We start from the raw sequence: 22187 nt of genomic DNA, 5'->3' as shown, positions 1-22187 counted from the left end.
AGCAACAAGTAAAAATGGTTCTTAACAGCTGTTAGCTCAAGCAATGGCTGCTCTAGAGCAGAAGTGGAAAACAAGTGACACCTGAGCTATCGCACAGCTTGTGAGCAATTCAGGCACAGCTCCCAAGCCCAGGATGGGTGACAGCCGCGGGGCAGGGGATACCAGGGGACCCACACTCCAGCAGCAGGATGTGGTGAGGCACCAAGGGGAGCTGATGCCTGTTACCTTAGGACAAACAGCAAACCCAGGCCAGGCTTGTCCTGTCCATTTGTGCAGGATCAGGACCACAGGGAAACTGTTCTTGTCTCCTAGGGACTAACTGCACAGCTCCTCCTTCCCATACCTTCCTCAGCTATGTGATGGGGTCCGTGGTCCTCAGCCAAACAGAAGCTGTCGGGCCTGGCTTGGCAGGTCGAGGTCTATCACATCTGACCTACAAGTCCTCCAGCTCCAGTGTTTCAGCTCAAAGGCCACCCGTCCCGACTGTGTGCGCTCCCCTGCCGTGGGACAGGGCCACCTCCATGCTGAGCGCAGGCTGCGCGGTGCCGCAGTGTTCGGGAGCGGCCAGCCTCGCTCCAGACCTAACGGGAGGCGGTAGATGGGGCCTGCTGTTGTGCGAAACAACGGGATGCTGTTGCGAGGAAGGTCATTGAGCTGAAATGCTGGCTGACATTGGGGGCACTGCTGTGAGGAAGCACACACTTGGCTGGCTGAAGGCTCCCAGCAGTGTATCTAAGAGCAGATGCTTCATGCAGTAGCCAAGCGTTCAGCCCTAAGACTATGCAGCCAGGTGCTCAGAGATCTTGCCCAGTTGTTTTCCACTTTCCAAGGGAAAAGAAGTTCTGCTGGAAACCTGAAAGACTTTTTTTTTTTTGCATTTTCTTCCTGCCAGGGGGCTGGCTGACATTTTGGGGGTAAAGTTTGGGTAAAGCTTATCATTAAAAATGTAGAATTTTCTGAAAGAACTGTGTGCATATTGTAGTGTCTGCTAAAAAAATGTAATAGTCTGGTTTGCATCCTCTCTCTCCCCCCCCCCCCCCCCCCCGAAAAGAACATGAGTGCTTTTAAATAGTCTCCCTTGTCTCTGTTAGCAAGTGGGAAGACACAAACAGCAGATGGAGGAGGAGGTGGGCACACTAGGCAGGTGGAGGGTGGGAGCGAATTCGTCTGTCAGCAGCAAGGAGAAGACAGGGCGCGTCTAGAGGGACAGGCGCTGGAGCAGGGGCCCCGCGCAGACCCAGGGCCTCCCCTGCCCATGTCCTGGGTACCATCACAAGGCTGCTCCCATTGGTCTCAGGCCCCAAATAACTCCTATCCTGGGGACAGGGCAGGATGATGCTTCTACAAAATGAGTCCAGATGGAGCTAGATACTGCTCAGAGGGAATGGTAGAAAATGAAGGTGGGCAGACTCACAGGCAGACAGGAGATCTTTCTCTCTGGGTGTGAGAACTATCAAGAAGGTCAGCATGAGAGATGGGTGAAATGCAGACTGAGCTTGCAGTGGGGACACTGGGCATTTCAGAATAAGCTTCCCTTCTGCTTTGAAGCAGACTGGCATTTGAAAATTTCCACAGAAATGAAATTTCAAAAGAAAACATTGGTTTGGCATAATCCAAAATGTCCCATTGCATTACAATCAAAGCATTTCATTCTGGTTGCAGCTCTGGTCAGTGTTTTAAAATGCAACATTTAAGAGAAATGGGAGTCCAAAGTAAAAAGTTGTTTTAAAGTGAAAAAGTATGTTTTAAAATAGAAAAGCCTTTGTTTTAAAGTGGAGAAAAAAACCACAAAAAAGGAAACGTTCTTTTCCAAGGCTAGCACAAAACATTTTGACCTTATCAAAAGGCTTTTTTTTTTTTTTTTTTAACTAATTTTTGTCAAAATCAGCATGTTCCAGTGGATAGTTTTGGCTTGGACTAAATGGTGCTTTCCAACAGAAAAATATGATGTGTTGGAAAATTTTCCACTAGCTCTAATTCTTTTCACATGCTTTCCATTTTTGTGGCAACTTCTTCTCCCCCCAGTTTCAGCTAGGACTGTGCACACAGAAATCCCAAGAGAGCAGCTGACCTCATGATGTTTGAGGACTAAGATGACTTACTGGAGCTCTCCCCCAGTGGCACAGAGGCCAATACATCTACCCATCTGAGCAGCCTACTGTTCCCTTCCACACAGGGAAACTTTTGAATATGGGTTATAATTACACAGGAAGGAAATAGGGAGCCTAATGCTGAGGCAGTTTCAATGAAAGTCAATAAAATGATGATGGAAGTCAATGAAATACACCAGCTAGGGCCAACTGAGCTATTTAACGCTCAATGTCTAGTCCTGTTTTTTCCAGCATCGTGCTGGAAATGGGATGCTGCCTCTGAGCCTGTTCCATCCTGCTCATCATTAACAGATCTTTATGGGAACCTGATTGCCTTGGGGTTCTGGCTCATCTCTATTGTGAAACTAAACTTTGGAAACAGTTAGATTTAGAGCAAATCTGTGATTCATGCCTGCCATAGGGATTCAGGCCATGTAGCTACCCATGATTCCTCTCATGGCTGTTGATATCCCTTGCCTACATAATAGCAGCCCGAACACAAGCAAACCAGTGTAGATCCTGGCTTAGGAGTCCCTCAGACTCTGGATGATGCATAGCTGAAATGCTTCCCAGGATGTGCTGCTGGATGAAACTCTGTACCCGGGCCACAAAATGCCCGGTGAGTGACTCAGCACAGCATCACATTCCACCTCCTAGGTGACATTTAACATCAAATCCCCTTGAATGCTCTTTTGCAACCTGAAACCTTCCTGGGGCTACCTGGAAGCACAAAGCCCCCCTCATCCTTCCTTCACCCCCTCCAGGGAAGGGATAATAAGGCCTAGAAATATTGCTAGTTTCTCTGCCTGAAAGTTTCCATGCCTGCCCTGTTACACTAAGTATATAGAACTCGTAAGTCTAAGTCCCCAGTTATCTCTGTTTACCCTACCAGGAGGGGCAAGCCTTGCTCCCTCCAGAAGGGTCTGAATTGAAATGGGCAATGAGTTGCATAATGCAGGGAGGAGCAAATCCCTGCTCGGATTAAGAGCCACTTCAGAGCCCTGGTTTTGACAGGGACGCTTTGAACTCTTCCCCAAACCAACCTGCTGAGACAAGGGGCTTACTTTTTTTTTATTGCCTGGATGGGAGCAGGAGGCTTCACTCTTCTCCCTTTCTCTTTTGTTCCTTCCCTTCCTCCCTTGTTCTGCTCCACCTTTTCCTTTGTTCAGCCTGCCACCATATTGCATGTTTATGAACAGAGACTTGAGAGCAATGTCTGGATCCTCTCCCAGATCTAACCAGCTCCCCTACCAAAAAAAAAAAAGAAAAAACACCCAAAACAAAAAAAGCAGAAGCAACAAAAAGAAAGGAAACCTCTAGCTTCCAGGCATTTTCATGTACACAGCAAAGCCTGCTGTGGTATGGTCCCTATCTTGTAAACTCCTCCCTGCAGGACAAATCATACTTTTTCTACAGAGGTCAAGCCACTTTGCATTCCTGCTCTTTCTGACTTGCCCTCTGCTCTGGGCTGAATGCTATCTGTCTTTACAATGCAGCCAACCCCTCACCAAGCGCCCTCACCTTTCCAGGCTGGTAGAAGCATACCTAACAGCATTGGTCTCACTTACCAGCTCCAGAAGGACAAAGCTGCTGCCCCATCCATCGCAGACCTCTGTGCATACCAGGCAGGACAAGGCAGGGAGCATGACCCCTTGTGGGAGGCCCCCTACTAGCCAATGACCCTCACTTATTGCCTTCCTTCCCCCTACAGATGCTCATGATTAGGGCCATCACAGGCAGCCTTTAATGGGTGGTCCTGTCACTTGTTTACAGTCCTGAGTCGTACAAGCTCAGCAGGCTCTGCTAAGCCCCCACCTGTGCAGCCCCTTCAGAGCTCAGCAATCATTCCTGAAACAGCCTGGATGGAGGCTGTGACCTTCCTTAATAGATAGGAGTGCTGCATCTCCATCCAGCATGGAGTGAATCTCTTTCCCAGCTGCCCACTGCTAAGCCCTTTCAGGTGCTGTGCAGCTGGTGAGCCCCGGCATCAAAGGCAGCCCCATTCACCCAATTTTGCCCATTTCCGATCTCCGTCCTTGCAGACGTGGCATTGCTGCTGAGTTGTAGCTGGCCATGCCAGATCCAAACCCAGGCAGGAGCAGTGGCCAGAAGGGTCACGGCAGCCACCAGTCTGGCAATGCTCTGCACCCCTGGGGTGTCAGTGGGGCCTTAGCAAGTGGCAGGGAGACAAACCTGGAGTGCATGTCACCACCTCGGGACAGCAGGACTGCAACAGTGAGGCTGGCTTTGCCCCGAGGTTCAGTGCATCACTGTCAGCTGCAGTGTCTCTCATTATTTGTGGCGTGTTCTTCACTCTTAACACAAAATTTTGTAGGTTTGGTCACAGCCTGTTTGTTCATGGTTGAGTGCAATTCAAACTACCTTTTGGGAACCTGTAGTCTAGCTGCTAACATGGATAATCTGCAAACTTAGGTTCTCTTCTGGGCTTTGTCAACAGAAACCTGTCCGTGCCAGTTTCCTCAGCCATAAAAAGGAGGGTGATCTTCTTTATTTGCGTGAGTGAGAGGTGGGGCTGTGAGGCCTTACCACAAATGCCCCTCTACCTCTGTACACCTCTTCCTTAGGTGAGAGTTGTCACCATGATGTGCAGAGACCCACATCCAACCCAAGCCCTTCAAAGGAGATTGCCACTGGTTGCCAGGGTGGCCTTGAGCACTCTTCTTTGTCATTCAGCACCTCTGATTTCCCCATCCCTGAAAGCAGGGATAATAATACTTTCCTGCCTCTCAGGGTGTTGGGGGATTAATTAGTCAATGTTTGAAAAGCCTTTTGAAGATGCAAAGCTTTCTATAAATACGGAGTATTATTCTTACAGGTGGGGCCCAGGTAGGATTGAAGCGTGGTGTCACTCTGCACTGTGGAGATCATAAATCCAGGGAAGAGGAGGAGTCCTGTAAAATTAGTCCCCTGCAAGGGGACTTTATGATAAGAAGGCTGAGCAGCAGCATGCTGGAAATCAGACAGGAGCACTGACTTTTTGTTTATATGTACACACTGTTCTTTATAGCCTGTTGTTTATGGACAGGAAGCCTAAAACAACCCAGATGAGCTGGGAGATCTAGTCTCTTCAGCTTTCCTGCAAAAACATCTCTAGGGCAAGAGCAAACATATTACAAGAGAAAACGCAAGCAGTTGGTCAGTGAGGGGTGTCAGCCTTTTGCACGTTGGGTGCCACGGTTGCAGTCATATTCTCAGAGATTTTTCCTAGTTTCCACCTCCAATTGGTCAAGAGCTGCCACAACTCCTATCACATCATTCTAGTCACACACACACACACAAAAAAGTTGTTTTTATCTTGGGATAAAATATAATAGTACAGAGCATGGCATCTCCACTTAAAAGGTGTAGAAAGCATTTCTCTTTAACTCAAGGAAATTGTGAAATATCCAGCAATAAATTGCATATCAAGATGATGATGAGAGGAAGGACAAGAGAAAAGCAAGACTGCAGTCAGAAAGCTGGTTAGCATCCCTTTAAACTACAGGAAAGCAGGAGCTGGGATCTTTTCCGTAACAAGTTTCAGGCCTAGTCAGTACCAGCACGGTTTGGCAGGGGTTCCTTTTTCACCATACCTTGGACAGAAGACCAACGTGTTTGTATTCTTTGGCAATTTCCTGCAACTGGGCATCTGCTGCTTTGATAAAAGAGGCTTGATTTGACTGGAGACAGAGGGAATTAGAGAGTGGAGAGGCAGGTGGGGGCAGCAGAAAGTGGGGCTGCCAGCCATTAACCCTGGCGCTGAAGTCAGGCCTGAGTCAGCAGAGTTTCGGCTTTGTCGTGTTCCCACTGTGGAGGCGAGTGAGTCACCAGCGGCGATGAGGCCTGTGAGCTCCCGTTTCCTGCTCCCGTTCTGAGCTGTCAGCCCGGGGAGGGAAGGATTTGCCTTTCTTTGCCATCAGGCTTATTTTGTTTTTTGTTGAATCTCTTCAGTCTGACATTCCCTATTTTGGAAATGAGACTCTCTAGGGATTACTAGCCTGATCCCCTCTTCACAGCTCCTCATTAAACCTCTCCTCCTTGGCCCCTGGAGACCTCTAATAGTGAGGATATTGACTCCTGAACCAGGATTCCTTGAACAATATCCTAGGCTAACACAGCAGGCCAAGAAAGAGGTGAGGCAGAGAAAATACTCATGTAAATGTGGGGACTCAGCCCATCAAGATAAGGTCCCAGGACAGTTTCAGTTAAAACAGTCTCCCCCTGCTCCATGTTTCAGCTTCTTTCTCCTCCTCCAGACTTGATTTTCCAGCTGTACCATTCTTTTCTGCCCTGGCTTCCCCACCCAACCACCAAAAAAGAATTGGTTCCAAATCTGGTCCTTTTTCTCAGGTCATCAGACAAGTCCAGGCCCAGCCTTCCCCCTTGTTTACAGGTCAGAGTTGGCAAGCAGGAGGACCCCAGGATTTTCCTTGCTGAAGGGCAATGGGATGACTCTTGGGGGAAGAAGGTTCTTTGCTTCCTTGTTCTTTTGTCTCCCCTTCCCATTGCCTGGCCACCTGCCAGCTTTTCCTCATGAAGAATTATGATCGTGGACACATTCACTGGTGCTGCTCCAGAGGAATGAGTGGCTAGGGATGGGAAGGGAAAAGTGAGTGGGCTGGGATGTGGAGACAATGTTGGAGAGACAGAAGAGGGGTGAGGAAATTTGTAGGGCCAAAACTGAGGGAGGACAAGTCAGGGAAACAAGCATTGCGGACCGGGTTGAGGAAAATCTTCCAGTCTGCTTCTGGGTTATGGAGGCAGGTAGAGAGGGCAGAAGGGAAGTGTAGCTTAGCTGTAATGAGTAGCATGAATCCATGGGGGAGAGGAGACAGGAGTTTTCTGAAGCCAGTCAGTGAACAGGGGTAGGTCAGTGCACGCAGTGGGAAAAGTGCGGAGGGAGGACCTGGAGTGAAGTTCAGTCCAAAAGGCCTGGAGGGACAGGATGCATCAGTGAGTAGGTGGGCCAAGTACTGAGCCGTGATGCAGGTCAGATAGAGGCAAGGGACAGTCTGGTTTGCTGCTCAGGTGTGTGGGAACCGGCGGCTCTCGCTGAAGGATTAGCTGACGTGCTTGCAAGGCGGGGCGGGCAACGGGAGCCGGCTCCTCTGCGGTGACTGAGGAGCCTTTGTGCTTTGTTGCTGAGCATGGGATTTCATAGCTTTATTGCAGGAAGGCCTTTCCCAGTGCTGTGTCAGCACTTGCAGCAGGAGCCCTGCTCTGCCAGCCTTCCTGCTTTTGCTGTGGGGCTTGTTCCCTTCCCCTTGACTTGGGGGGGCAACAAAGCTGCTGTGCTAAAGTCAGGAGAGGTAGAGCAAAGAGTGAAAGCTGGGAGCAAATGCGGTCATGGTATTTCTCTTCCCACTCCCCTGGTTTGCAGCCCTTTTCCTAGGGAAATAGGGGGTTGGTTGCAACTGGATCTACCTGCAAGGCTGAGGCATAGGTAGCAAGAAGTGGGGGTTCAGTCTGGTGGTCATGTTCACTCGCTGGCTGGTCTATCTGTGGGTGATCTTACCCTGGCTTCCGTTTTTCTTTCGTTTATTTAAATGAAGAACACCTACCACAAACATGACATTGGTCTTGGTTAGGGCCTGTGTGTGAAACCCATTGACGGCACAATAAGTAGATTCCTTAAACCTTGACAGGGAGGAAGGGAAGTGTCAGTGGATCACCCGCCAGGAAAGATCTTTCACTCAAGTTGCTCCTGAGACTGCTTTGTGCTCTATTTATCCAAAGAGGAAATACTGCATGGGCAGGAGAAGGCAACCCTGCTTTATCCCAAAGGCATCTCCACTGTCCTGCCCCAGCAGACAACCAATGGGGGGCTGGCTAGAGCTCCCACTCAATGCAAGCCATTGACCAGTCCTCAGATAATAACAACTCTGCTGTCACTACTATGTGCTGGCTGTGCATATGAACCAGTGACCTAGAGTAAAAGGCCCTGTGTTTTCCATTTGCAAGCCAGAGCCAAGCCCATTGTTTCTTTTTGAGAGGGATTTGGATGATAGCCAGATGGGCCATTGTACATGCTGCCATCTCCCATCATCTCCCATAAAGCTCCCAGCTTTCCACTGAGGGCAGGGATGCTTGGGCTTGCAGTTTCTCGTGATGTCTCCCTGCTGGATCACAGTGCTACCTCAGACCTTTCACATGCAGACGTGTCACCAGGAGCTGTTATCTTGCTTCATCTCTTTCCCTCTCATCGGCTTTCTGGTGCCCCCTCCCCTTGTGCTGGAATCTCAGCCTTCCCGCTCTCGTCTCTTTGGTGTCTAAGCGCCAAACGTGAAGTGGGGCTGAACTGAGTCAGCGTATGGCAACGAGACCTCCAGTAAAAGTCTGCTGCTGCAGGAAGTGGATGTTGGTGAATCACTGGAGAGTGCTCCATCTCTGCAATGAGCTGCAAGCCACTGACTAAGGGGGGTGAGGCAGGCACTGTTCCCTTTGGGAAGAACAGCGGAACAGTGATTTGAATGCCTGGCAATTGATACAAAGGCTCTGTGGTAAGAGGAGGGCTGACATCTTGGCCAAGTGCCAGCTCAGACCTTTGCTTCCTGCTACCTGAAATTCCCCTGCTTGTTTTTTGATGGGCTTTACGATCTTCTTTCCCATTTCCCACCCCACATAACACACCTGCGGTGTACCTTTGGGCTGTTGGAGGCTGGCTGTCTTCTGCCCCAAAAGGACTGCCTTTCAGACCTTGATCTCCACTTAAAAATAGGCAAGGCTTGAAAAAGACATTCAGAAGTTTCAGAAGGAAAGTTTAGTACCAGCTAGGAAGTTTTGAGCTCCTGTTCCATTTTTCTCCTCATGGAAAGGTTTTGGACATCTGTTTGAAGTGTCTCTAAGGCATGCCAGCCCATGTATAGAACAGAATTCCTCACAAGGTGCACCACGAGAGGCCATCTCAAAATCAGGTGCTTTGTGTAGGGTCTTTTGGAAATTAAAGCATGATGCATTGTTTTGTCCTTTTGTGAGGTTCAGCTATTGTGACCTTCTACATATACCCTTCAGTTTAGTTATAAGCGATGCAAAAATTATTAGGACTGATTCCTCTGACATTTGCATCAGCCATGATATTGCTACACCAAAGGGTGTCTCATCACACTGCTGCCAATGGCTGTTTCAATGCCCTTGGGGTGAGATGCTTATCAGGGATCGGGGAGAGAAATCGGTGAGAGGCTCGGCAGAGGCAAGGTTGTGCAAATCAGAGTGGAGTTCACATGGCTTGTAACAAAGAGGCATTGATTGGAGGCTCGTTGTTGTGACAGAGCTCACTGGTGCCTGAAGATCATTTCCAGAGCTTTCTGTATGGGGAAGCAAGAACCAGATCTTACAGTTGTGGGAGCTTAAATGTTACAGCACCTCCAGGGCTTTTAGGAGACAGGGTTTCCCAGTTTAAGAGCATCAGCTGCCTAGGCTGAGTCAGCTACCACTCTGTTTCATGGGGGTGTTGAGTGCATCTTGGTGGCCATGAGGAAGAGAGAGGAGACAGTACACCAGATGACAGATGATGGCCTCAAAAACTTTGGGTCCTGTGTAGACTTGATTGCTTATTGCTCATTGATAATGGCATAGTTCCTACACTGTCTGTCCCATGACTCTTCTCCCAGTTCACTCCTCTCTCTGCCTCCTTGCCTATGTGCCTCACTTAGTGCAAATCAACAGCTAGGAGCTGGTCTCCTTTAGGCACTGAACAGCATTGGTACATTTTGGAACCTCTTGAGGGTCAGCACGTTCTTCCTTCTCTTTCTTGGGAACTGTCCAGTGAAGGGAACAGCAGTCCTGACCAGGGACTTTTGGGAGGGCCTGTGGTGGTTGGCATCATTCAAGACGTGCGTTGAAGTAGGGTTGAGGGAACGAGGATTCCATAGAGGTCAGGGGTGCTTCAGTAGGGGTCGGGGAGTGATGGGCATGTCTGAGTGAATAACTGAAAATCCCTTTTTCCATCCTTACCCAGCACTCTCGCAAAGCCAGGTCTGCTGGCTGCACATGCCCATGCAAGACACTGAGATGTTCTTACCTAGGCAAGCCTCATACTTATTCTGTTCCCTCCCCAGTGCACCTCACACCCAGTGAGTCCAGACCTTCCTTCCCAGCCTGCTGCCTGCGCCAGAGGGCATCGCAAGTTCTGCACAGTGCCTCCAAGGCCTTGCATGACCTAGTAAATATCTGGGCTTGGGATCGTGGGGAAAGGCATTGACACAAACCACTTCAGAGGCCAAGGTGGAGGAGTGGAATCCCTGAGCTCTCCACTAATGAGGTCTTGGCACCAACATGTCTTTGGCACTCAGCTGGGCCTCTTTTACTGCTTTTGGCCCTTACCAAAAAAAAAACCCCCAACGATCTCAACAACAACAACAAAAAACCCTCATGAGTAAATCTCAACCTGGCGTGCTTCAACTTATACATCGAATCCTTCCTCACGTGCTGGCTGCCCTCGGGAGGAGTCAGAGTGGATTGGTGGGCACCAGGAGATCTGGCACAGGAACTGCAAATGGCAGGATAAATCCCAAGCCTTCTCTCTCTCATGCTGACCACACCCATCATTCAGCAAAGAAAAAGCAGGGCAGATCCCAGCACTGCACGTGCACACACACACTCCCTGCTTAATACGTCCAAGCCTCTCCAGAGGCTGATTAGTGATTTTATTTTCTCTCCTCTCCCTGGCTTGCACACTTATTGCCATCATAATCTTTGCATTTGCCCTGATGAATTATTGAGCGTGTAACGAGGCGAGGGAAGACTAGCCGTCCCAGCTCAGTCACCTTGCAAACACTCTCAAGAGCATGATAGGAGTCAATTTGCCCTCTGGCTTCTGGTTTAGGATGGGGAGCATGGGAAACTAATCCAGAAATTTGCAAAACCCCTTTATTCTGTCTGTTCCTTTTCCTCACCATTCCTTTAGATATGGGTATTGCCATGGCTATTGCCATGGTGCGGAGAAGAGCAGTGGGTGCGTTATTTCCTCTAACGGGAGGTCTGGAGGAGCAGAACTCAAGGAGTTTACCCTGCCTTGCAAAAGCACCACGAGTTATTCAGTCACCTGGAAAGGAAGCATGATTTCCGCACAGTGTTTGGGGTTTTTTTGTTATTTCTTCTGCTGTTTTCTTCCCTTTTCCCCTGAAGCCTCTAGAAAGTTTGGAATGTGTTTTTGTTAAAGCTGCTACATGTAGGGGCCTGAATCCCAGCTTTGGCAGCATTTTGTTTTTGGCAAGCAGTCCTCACCTGGCACTGGCTTCTTCCTTAGCCGAAAGTCGGACTCTTTGCACCTGGGAAGAGGCAGGTTCTGTAAGACCATTCTGGGATCTGCTGGATGCCTAGAGATCAGGGTCAGGTTCATAAGCTTTAAAGTCTGTTTTTTTTCCAAATTTTTGTCCAAGTACAGTCTGCATTGATGCATGGATCCCATGGCAGGGGTAGGGTAAGCATGGGAGGCTAGAACTGGAAATTGTTGCTGCTTAAGGTAAAGGAAAAAGGCAAATGAGTGGGACCCAGTGGCTTTCCTTCCCCTCGCCCCCATGGTGTTTGTCCTGTCTCCTGCTTTTCTGGCACTGCGAGGAGGCACAGGGCCACAACTTCCTGCTGTCAGGCTCCCAACCCGTTGCAAATGTGGCCTCTTTTATTGGGATTTTGAAAGTGTGGTTCAAAGGGACCAGCTGAGGCCTGTGGGGGGTCGTGGAGCTTGTGTAGAAGCGGAGCCAGCTGCGCCATCGCCCTGGCCCCAGGCAGGCTCTGCTCCAGGGCATGGGCCCTTCATGAAAGAGGTGGGGACCGGTGCTGATGAATCCGCTCTCCTCCAGCCTTGGGAGAAAGAGGGATTGCTCAGCACACCTACAGCCAGGCAGCCGTGAGATGGGCGGCAGGTTGTTCCCAGGGCCTTTGCTACGTGATTGCTTTTGCTCTCTGGCAAGCTCCCACACGCTTTGCAAGGCTCTAAACACTTCAGAGCCAGACTGCTTGGCAAAGCTGTTGCTCACCTCTGCAGGTGTGGGCAACTCTGAAAGAGGCCTTCTCACCTCCAGGGTAGAAGGAACAGAGTATGCTGCAAAGCAAGTTGGAGACATCTCCCCCCTCCCCATCTACTTGTTCTTTCCTCACATCCCGGCACAGCATTATCCAAATCCAGCCTTGCTCTGCACTTGGCGCCCTCGTTTCATCAGCATGGCCATTGTGGACCAGCAGATCCCCCAGCACACAAGCCACACTGCTGTCAGAAAGGTGCTCCACCATGGCTTAATGCCTGGACATCCTTTTCCCAAGGCCAGTGACTGCAGATAGCATGAAAGAACACAGTCCAGCTGTCGACAACCTCCGAGCAGGAACATCACTTCTCTCTGTTTTCAGAAAGGACGTTATTCATGGCAATACCCACCCTATCCACATTATGATTGGAAACATGCTGCTCTGTCAGCTCAGCTTCTGCAGGCTTCATGCACGCAGGCACATGAGGGCACCAGTGCTTTGCTGTGGCTGTAAGCAGTGCTGGAAAGCATTCCTCAGCACCCAGCCCCAGCGGTAGGGTGTGGGGCAAACCAGTACTTGACTCAGGGAAGGGGGCAAGTCCGCACAAAGCTCTAGAGACTGAGTTTCGGTCTTAATTGCTGCTGACTGTGGTCAGCTGATGGCGTCTCCGGGCACGCTGGATTGTTGAGGCTTGTCCTCAGGGTCACAGGCTTGGCATGGAGGGAAGGAGGAGCGGAGAAGGAAGAGGCTTAGATGAGAAGTCGAGAGTGAGGTCAGACTGCATACAGCAAGCATGGAGTGAGGGGGCTACATGGGAGCTCGCAGAGAGGATGGTAAAGATGTTGTTGTTTGTGGGTGAGAAGACTTGCCTTTTCCTACACTTGTATGTCTGTCAAAATGCATGAAGGAGATTGCTCTTGCCCATGTTCATGTGTAGAAGTCACAGTGCACATCTCTGTTGTTAGTGGGGTCCAAGACTGAGGAGTTAATTTTGGCCTTGCACTCCAGGGTCCCATTCATCCGCTGGAAGAACAGGGTAGGGGTGATAAACAGCAGTACAGATGTCATCACACTGAAATGAGACATTTGAGAAATGTTCTGTCTCCTCTCCTTTAGAAGATGCTGTCCTGCTTCTCTTGCCATCCCTTTTTTTCCCTTTCTCCAGACTCTTTCTTTCTCTTTCATCAGCCTTTTATCTTCCTCACTCTTTGTACATCTTTCCTTTTTCCTTACCCCTTTCTTTCTTTTCTTCTCTCTGTCTCCCAGAATACATCCAATTTCACATTCTGGCAGAAGGAGTGAGCAAAACCCGCTTTTCTTGTTCTCACTACTTTGCTTCTCCATTGTATTTCTCATATAAATACTGGCTATATAATTACCAGAGCATTATCTCAGAATCACACGGATTAGGGAAAAACACAGCGGCAGCCAAAGATGAATTTCAGGATTGGTCTGGTGGGAGACATTTTTCTCCAGTTGTCAGGGGAGGATTCAACTGAGACAGAGTAGCAGTCGTGAAGACCAGCCACCACTTTTCCAAAGCACCAGCATCTTTACTCCACAGTATCAAGATGGAGGTTTCCTAAATACGGCCACTTCTGGGCCACAGTCACATACAAAAGATCTAGACTATGCAGGCAGATCATTCAAAGTGTATGGAGAATGCTCTAATTCTACTCTTGGTCAGGAGCTATTGCTAGTCCGAAATCAGGGCCTTGATCTTTGCAACTCGTTTAATTCCTGATGCACCTCCAACAGGATTAAATGGATGTCTGAGTGTGTGTTAACATATGTTAGTGCATACTGTGCTGATAAATAGCTATGCCTTTGTATGCCTACAGATACACAGATGTTCTGAATATTTGCAATAACTGATTTAGTGCCTTCCAAAGTTGAAGGCAAAAGTGAAGAAAGTATTCTTTGTAGACTGTTCTTTGATCAGCCATGATGGGAAGAAGCAAATAGAATAAATGGGTTTGTGGGCCCAGTATTGAAGAAGCTTTCTTTTCTTCTCTTTCTCTGTCTCAGAAGTATGTGTATATTCATGTCTTTCCATGTCATTGCAGGGCTGCAAGCTCAGACTGTCATAGTCAATGACACAGTGTCGGGGTTCATCGGGACAGATGTGGTCCTGCACTGCAGCTTCACCAATCTGCTTCCCAATGTGAAGATCACACAGGTCACGTGGCAGAAAGCCACCAATGGCTCCAAGCAAAATGTGGCCATCTACAACCCTGCCATGGGGGTCTCCATCCTGTCTCCCTACAAAGACCGGGTGACTTTCCGGAACCCTTCCTTCAAAGATGTCACCATTCAACTCTCTCGGCTAGAGCTGGAGGATGAAGGAGTTTACATCTGTGAGTTTGCTACCTTCCCAACTGGCAACCGGGAAAGTCAACTGAACCTCACTGTGCTGGGTAAGATACTGGACAGACTTTTTAGTGTGAACCATTGCCTCCAGTTAAAGAGATCTGGTGGAATCTGAGACTCATGTCCTGGGAACTCAGGGCAGAGGTGAAGCTAGGGTATAGATTTCAGCTACAATGCTCTTTCAAGTTGACTGTAAGGAAGTGAAGAACAGGGAAACCAGAGTGGCTGGATTCACTCTCTGGTTCACTGAGCTATCTCAGGAACATCACTTCCTCCTTCCAGGTCTCAGTTTCCCAGTCTCTTATTGTAGGGACAATAACAGTGATCTATTCTCCAAGGGTTTGGTGAGGTTTCATGTGCTCATGCCTGTCAAGTGAACAGAGGTAAAAGATGCCAGAGAGATCCTAAGCACAAGTAGAGTTCCTCCATGGGGTTTAGGGTTATGAGTGAATTGACCCCATCCAAGATCTACATGGTTCACTTGCTCTCCAGTTTGAATTTCACATTCTAACATAGGGCTGAAAACCTGTGGAAGGAAAGGAATGACCTTCCATTCTGTAGCTATGTGTCTAGTGTATCTCCACCATTCTTTCCCCAGAGTATGTTGCTAGCAATTTGCACCAGCTGCGGATTGATCAGAAGGTCTGTCACAGGCTCAGTGGTACCAGATGTGTCTTGTGTTGGAGCAGAGAGGATAGCCTTGTTTTTCTAACCATCCCTTTGTGCCCTTTTCTTCTTCTCCTCCTTTCTTGCACCTCCTTGTAGCCAAACCCACAAATTGGATGGAGGGCACCACCCGACCACTTATTGCTAAGTCTGGCAGGACAGAAAAGATCTTGGTGGCTACTTGCACCTCCTCTAATGGGAAGCCCCCCAGCACTGTCACTTGGGATACCAAGCTCAAAGGTGAAGCGGAGTTTCAGGAGATCCGGAATAGCAATGGGACCATCACGGTGATCAGCCGGTACCGGCTGGTGCCAAGCCGGGAGGCCCACCGGCAGCAGCTCATGTGTGTGGTGAATTATCAGCTGGACCGCTTCACTGACAGCATGACCCTCAACGTACAGTGTAAGTGAGCGTGGGCAGGGCTGGAGAGGAACGCTCCATTGTTGATCCCCAGGGCAGAGGATAAAGTGCAGCAAAAGAGGATTTTTCTGAAGGGAGGATGCTGGTTGGGTGATGGGATTGAGTTGGGTGCTGCTCTTTTTCTGGGGAGTTAAAAATGAAGCTATCCCTTGGAATAATCATATGCTTTCCCTTTCTCACATCTTTCCCTCTCTGCCTCTGCCACGTCACTTTGTTCCTGCCCTTCTCTCTTTCATTCATCCTCTCTCATATTCCTTGTTCACCTTTTTTCATCTTTTCCACCTTTCAATCCCTCTCCTTCTCCTATCCCTGTTCCCTCATCTCTATTTAATTTCCTCCTCCTTCCTTTTCCATAACGCTTTCCTCTCCTTTTCTGTCCTGCTTTCTCTATCCTTTTCTTCCCCTTGCAGATGAGCCAGAAGTCACTATTGAGGGCTTTGATGGCAACTGGTTTCTCAACCGGAAGGATGTAAAGCTGATATGCAAATCTGATGCTAACCCCCCGGCTCACACCTATGAATGGAAACTGTAAGTGCTACAGTCCTCCTACCCTCAGCAGCACATTTAATCTTCATCCAGGGAGAAGGAGCCTCTATAGGAACCTCAGTCACCTTCCGGTCCATCCTTAGACTGAGGGCCCAGTCCCATTACTGTCAGTGGTGTCCCTCCAGGTAAAACCTGTGTATGTGAGAGGAGAGTTGGACCTTGTAGTGGCTGAAGCTCTGCTTCTTTGGGAAGCTCAGAACTGGCTTTGGTTCCCTGGCACATCCCTGTTAGGAAGCCTTCATTGCGAGGGGGATTGGAACTAATTTCTGTATTTGCAAAGTAGCAAAATTCTTCTCTTCAGCCTTGGCCTCTCCAGCTCACCCACTCCTGTGCTGGCCATCCTCTGAAGCTGAACTTGTCAGATCCAAACAACCCACCACCCCAGGCTTGCTCCCCTGCCAGCCACACCCAGAGGGCAGCTTGTGTTGGCGAGGGAGGCCATGGAGTGTTTGTGGTGACTGGGGACAGCAGACTTGTGTTGGGTGGATGGGCTTTATCAGAAGTTTCCCATGGTCCACAGCCTCAAGTTGACATAACTGGGACTGGAGTTTGGCTTGACCCACACACAGCCACCTTGCCTTGGGACAGACAGCGGTTATCCCCTATCCTTCAGCTGGTTCTTCCCCATGGCATCCTCCAGTTCCACTGGATTAATATTCTCCCCGGTGTCATGTGGGGCAGCTGAGATGTGGCAAGGTGAATGATTTGCCCAGAATCACTAAGTGCTTCAGTAGCAGAGCTAGAAAAAGAGCCAGGACTTCCCCTTCTTAAAAGGGCTCAAATAATGCAAAATTCCTTTGCATCTGAAAAAATCTTTCCCTGGAATCAGCCCTGGCTATAACCAGGGGCTCCCTGTTGGAGCAGTCATCCCCACATGTCAGACATTAAACAGAAGCAATTCTGTCTCCACCAGGGTTTCAGCTTTTGGCTGAATACACTAAAGGGACTGAGAAGTGAGCAAGAGGTGTCTGGGGAGTCAGATGAGAATTGATGGAACCTGAGGTGGTTCTCTCTCCCTCTCTTTCTTTTTTTCTATAAGCACTCATGTAGCTTTAAAAAAATGATGAAACGGATCCTTTCTTCTTTTCAGCTAGCATTTGTCATCGGCAAAGAGGCTCTCAGAATGGCTTTGCAAAGAGCCAAGCATATTCTCTCTCATTTCACTTCCCAGATCAAACTGTTCACAATACAAGTCTGAAGAGGATTGTTTTTCTTGCCTTTTTTTAATTCTCCTCCCCAGCTCTCTCCCTCTGTTGGTTCTGCCAGTTGTAGTTAAAACTCCAAGGGGGCTCTCTGGGTTCCTCGCAACATTGCCAGGAAAGTGTTAGAGGTAAAGATGCCCTTTGTAGCACCCAAGGCAGGAGAGATGCCACTTTAGGCTACTTTGGGATAGCTGGGCTGGCTAACTGAGCTGCCCCAAGCCCTGTGAGATGGAGCTGGGGGATTGGAGACAGGTTTTGTCTCTGCTTTTGGGCAAGTCCCTTTATTCCTTTGTTCTGCTATTCCCCGCATGCAGGGCTTTTGCTGGGTGCCTGAGCACCAAAGTCTCTGTAGCAGGAGCTCTCTCACTGTGCGTAGAGGCAGCCAGGAGCACAAACAGCCCCCGATCAGGGCAAAATACCCCGATCTCATTTGGGGTATCCAGCTCCTGCGACGGTAGTGATGCTGAGGGCAGGCTGAGAGCCAAAGCACAGGGTAACCAGGTGCTGAACTTCTCAGCCAGGTGATGTTTCTGTATCTCAGGACAGGAAAGAAGGTGAGTTACCAACTAGTCTCTAAAAACAACAGGGGATGCAGCAGTGAGGACATTGCAGGTCTGAGTACGACACTTCATTTTCACAGCTAGTTGACACACTGCGTTGGTAATAGATCCAGCTCTGGCAGAAACGATTCTTGGGAACAGTGAATCTTTAGGCCAGGCATCAAGTCAGCCCCTATGTGCTTTTGTGACTCATGATTTTTTTTTAACACTAGAAAGAAGAGTTTTTCTATTGATTCTCTGTGAGCTGTTTGGAAGTCTGTTTGTCTGTCTTCAGCTTGCTGTCCTGGCAAGGGTTTCTTGACTTATAGTTAAGAGGCTGGGAGCATCAGTACTTTGCTTTGAGAAGGAGCTGTGGGGAGAAAGAAGAGAAAAACGGAGAGAGGGAGAGAGCGAGAGAGCACAAAATTAGAAAGTACAGGCTTCTAAGCCTGATAACACTTCGATCTAATTCCCAAACCTCTCCCTTTCTGCATGCTTGGTGGGTCAGTTAGGATTGAATATAGGATTATTGACCTGAAAGAGGATGGAAAGGAAAGATGGAGTGTGGCTGGAGGTAAGGGGAAGGGAGGTGAAAGAAGAGGAAAGAAGTAGAGAGTGAGAGAGACTAATTGAGACTGAAGGAAATAGAGAAGGAAAAGAAAGGAGGAAGAAAAAGCTGGGGCACAGAGTTGCCTCCTGGCTCTTCCAGCCCAGGCTCCTGCTCTCCTCTTCTCGGCCCCAGGCTGCCTGTGAGCAGGGCCCTGGGAGGCAGAGGCAGACCAAGCAGATGGGATGAAAGCCTGACAAATAACTGCATAGCTGCCAACCACCTAGACATGTGGGGAGGAGGTGTAGGGAGATAAGGAATAGAAATAAGATCCATGGCCATCCTCTCCTTCCCGCAGTGCCACTTTAGTAATGTCAAACTGATTCCCCATTCCCATGGCAGGAGCCTGCTGGGCAGCCAGAGGAAGAGCTACCAGGGCTACTGGTTTACCCATGTACTCATGTCTGCCTCTTTCCATTGCTGGGGGGGGCAGGTCAGGCAGTAATTGCTGCTGGTGACAGTTTGCTCCTGCCCGGAATGTGAAAACCAATCCCTGTTTCCTCTTTGCTCATCTCGTTTGGATGGTAATGAGCAATAGTCAGGGGAGCTGTTAGAGGAAGGAATAGCCTTCTTTAGCATCCCACTGCCTCATCTTACAAGGTACTCAGTTTCTAGATGTGCCCTTGACTTTGTGGATTTACTCAGAGGACCAGCATTAGGATACCCTAATTTTCCACCAGCTTTGGGATCACTGGCTGAGTATAGCTGGGAAAGAATGTCCCTTTTTCTGCATAATGTGTTTGCTACGCATATGTGCACATGTGTATATATACACATGTAAAACATGTGCATGTGCAGTTAGGCCCTTTTTTACAAACACAATTATACCCCATTATTCCCTTTTGTTTCCTACGAATTGCTGACAATATGTGAACATTTTTGTTGGGAGGAGGGGAAAGAATTACTTGAGTAATTTTTAATTGCCTAACAGAAGTAATTACTTTACTTTGCTTCAGTAATTAAGAATAACCAGGCCATGTGTGTCTTTTCCTAATACACAGTCTTATTTATGTTTTTATCTGCCTTTGTTCATTTATTCTGTGCATCTCCAGATTCAGTTTTGCATTATTCCAGTTTTGCACTTATCTGACTCCTCTGACATGGGCAGGCCGGAGACAGCAGGGCTGTAAATCAGCAGTGCTCTACTCAAGCTAGAGTTGCAATTAACACTGGCTGATCAGCTGCCCAGGAGAGATATATGGGCAGGAAACTGGAGCAAAGCAGGGTCAGGTTGGTGTCTCATTCCTGCATTTTCTATGAAATGGAAAGTCAGGGATGGAGAAATGCTTTGAAGATGAGCCTGCCAGAGGTGAGCCAGCTGAAACAAAACTGTGATGTAGCCATCTTACCCGAGGCTACCGCCTATCTGGGGACTGTGCTGGAAACCAAACCACATTAAAGCTCCAAGTATGTTTTCTGGAGAGGGGAGAACATATAGACTGAAAGTGCTCCACACTCCCTTAGCCAAATCCAAGGGGCTGTATGTGATCCCATACCTCAATGTCCCTTGTAATCACAGAGAAGGTTAGAAAAAGGCTAAAATGCAAGTTGACCAGAACAGCAAAGCTGCTGTTGCTCTCAGCACTTCGCTGCTCTGAGCCAGTGGTTTATGGGCCACTACAGTAGAGAGTTTGAGGAGGGTCCATATAGACAACCTGATTCTCATCATGCAGCAATTTTACCCTGAAGACACTCCCCTGACTCTTTCCTGTAACGCTGCAGTTCAGGGTTTTGATTTAAAGCCTGACAACATTAACGAGTATTTTCCAGCCAGCAGAACTGGGTTCTGGACCTACCCAAGGGCAAGAACAGAACTAACATGTCACCGTCACTCTGCAATACTTCTTGACCCTCTCGAGTACCATCTCTGGGGTCAGCCATGATCTTTCTTCCCCCTAGGCCAAACGGGACCCTGCCAGGGAGCGTGGAAATCCAGAACAACACCATCTACTTTAAAGGGCCTGTTTCCTACAGTGTGGCTGGCACTTACATCTGTGAAGCCTCCAATGCCATCGGTACACGATCGGGCTTGGTGGAAGTCAATGTCACAGGTAGGAAAAAAACTTGGTGTACACTGTAAGAGAGAGGAGGAAATGGTGGGGAGAGGGGAGTGTGAGCTGCTGACAAACTACCAGTCAATTATAACTTCTTCTGGCTTGAACACCAGCTTCTCTTTGTGGGTGGGGAGTTTCTCGATGCAAAGTGTGCAGTGAAGTTCTTTGTTTTGCATTGGTTTTGGACTCATTTGGCTTGGATTTTATCTCCTCTCCTCTTGTTCTCTGTTCCTTTCTTACACCAAGATGCATTTGATCTCATTCCCCCTTGTCTTCTTTTCTGCTTTGGATTCACAGAGATCATTGAACTTGTTAAAAGCTAAGAAATGTCAGGGAGAAATTTGTTGGAAGGCAGGAAAAGTAATAGGAGCTTACTGCTGTTGAGGCAGTAAAGCATGAGGTGGACAAATCATTTGTTCAGGTGTTTTGTGGTCCTGACTTTAGGCAACTCAGATGATTTCTCATTTGTGCTTCTTCTAATCCTGTATTCGTCTGTGCACTCGCTCACCTGGCTGTCACAAATTGCTCAGAGGCAGGCTGTGAGGTCACAAACAGCTCTGGGCTTCAGAAAGGAGTAACATCACAAGATGCAGGGAGCAGGGAAGTGATGTTATGTGATGTCATATGGGACAGAGGGAAAGGACTTGATTACTTGCAAATCAGTGTAGCCACAAGAAGGAGAAAAAGATGTGTGGATATGCCTAGGTAATGTCAGGGAGAAAAAGTGATGTCAAGAAATGGGTCGAAGGGAGAAAATAATATATGGCAATAGCCTGATTTCAGAGAGACGAAGTAATATTGCAAGGCATCACCAAAGGGAAGTGGCTCTCAGCGCTTTCAGAGCAGGGAAGGAAAATTTACACCCCTCCTAGGGGGTAAGAAGAGTGACACCTCTTGTCAGTAGGCTAATGACAGCTAGGCAGTGACCAGGTCTCGTGAGAGAGATGAAGGTATCTATTGCAGCAGTGAGCTGGTGGCACAGAAGGGAAGCTGCCACGCTGCGGCGGGCTCTAGGCTCACGGCAGATACAGCAGGGAGCCACCAACTGAGTAGCCCTGCGCAGCTGGGAGGCTTGGTGGTGGCTGAGAAGACCTACTAGTGCTGGTCTTTGGCATCGCAGAGGGCCAGCAGTGCTGTTGGGGCTCAGCACTGACTCCCTTTGGGTGTTCTTCCGACACCCCAAAATGGGACTGCTCTCGAGAGGACAGGCAGCACAAACCGTGCTCTGCACGAGGCCACTTTGCAGCTGGTCCCGTGGTGGGGACTGCGGGGATTGCAGCCCCAGACGTGCTCTCTCCAGGGAGAGCACAGCCACTCTGACTGCCCGCAGGTGGTCTGCAGAGCAGCTGGCTTCCTGCGGAGGTGACACACAGCACGGGTGCTGCTCTGCCACTGGCTCAGAGGTGGACGGGTGATGAAGCACTCCACTGACTGGGGGCTTTCCCAAAGCATGAGAAATACAGAACTGATGTCATGAAAAGAAGCAGGGCTTTCTGCACTCACAAAGCTTGTCAAAAGCTGAGAGCAGGCTGGGTCACCTCTCGGCCAGCATCACGCACTGAAAGGCACAGGACTCCAGTTCCAGGACTGTTAGACCTTCTTGGGGTCTAGCAGAGGTTCTCACAGTGGGCCACCTCTTTGAGATGTCTTGTTCCTTGAAGAGCTGCCTAATCTCAGACAAATGAAACTGGCTTCCCAGAAGAGCTGGGCTCCAGCCCCGTTGCATCTGC

At 48.9% G+C, this 22187-nt stretch overlaps 1 protein-coding gene across 3 annotated transcripts in view; it reads left to right on the top strand.

Annotated features, from left to right (window-relative positions):
• NECTIN1 (nectin cell adhesion molecule 1) overlaps positions 1–22187 on the top strand; it is a 110813-nt gene that overhangs the window by 35604 nt on the left and 53022 nt on the right. For all 3 annotated transcript variants that reach the window (XM_064524257.1, XM_064524258.1, XM_026108200.2), the window contains exons 2-5: positions 14120–14470; positions 15189–15491; positions 15920–16037; positions 20303–20454. In XM_064524257.1, the coding sequence (XP_064380327.1) occupies positions 14120–14470; positions 15189–15491; positions 15920–16037; positions 20303–20454 (924 nt within the window). The remainder of the gene's footprint in view (positions 1–14119; positions 14471–15188; positions 15492–15919; positions 16038–20302; positions 20455–22187) is intronic.

Source organism: Dromaius novaehollandiae, chromosome 21, assembly GCF_036370855.1.
Source record: "Dromaius novaehollandiae isolate bDroNov1 chromosome 21, bDroNov1.hap1, whole genome shotgun sequence".
Taxonomy (NCBI): domain Eukaryota; kingdom Metazoa; phylum Chordata; class Aves; order Casuariiformes; family Dromaiidae; genus Dromaius; species Dromaius novaehollandiae.
The sequence above is the reverse complement of the archived record's forward strand: the minus strand, read 5'-3'. Positions and strand labels throughout refer to the sequence as shown.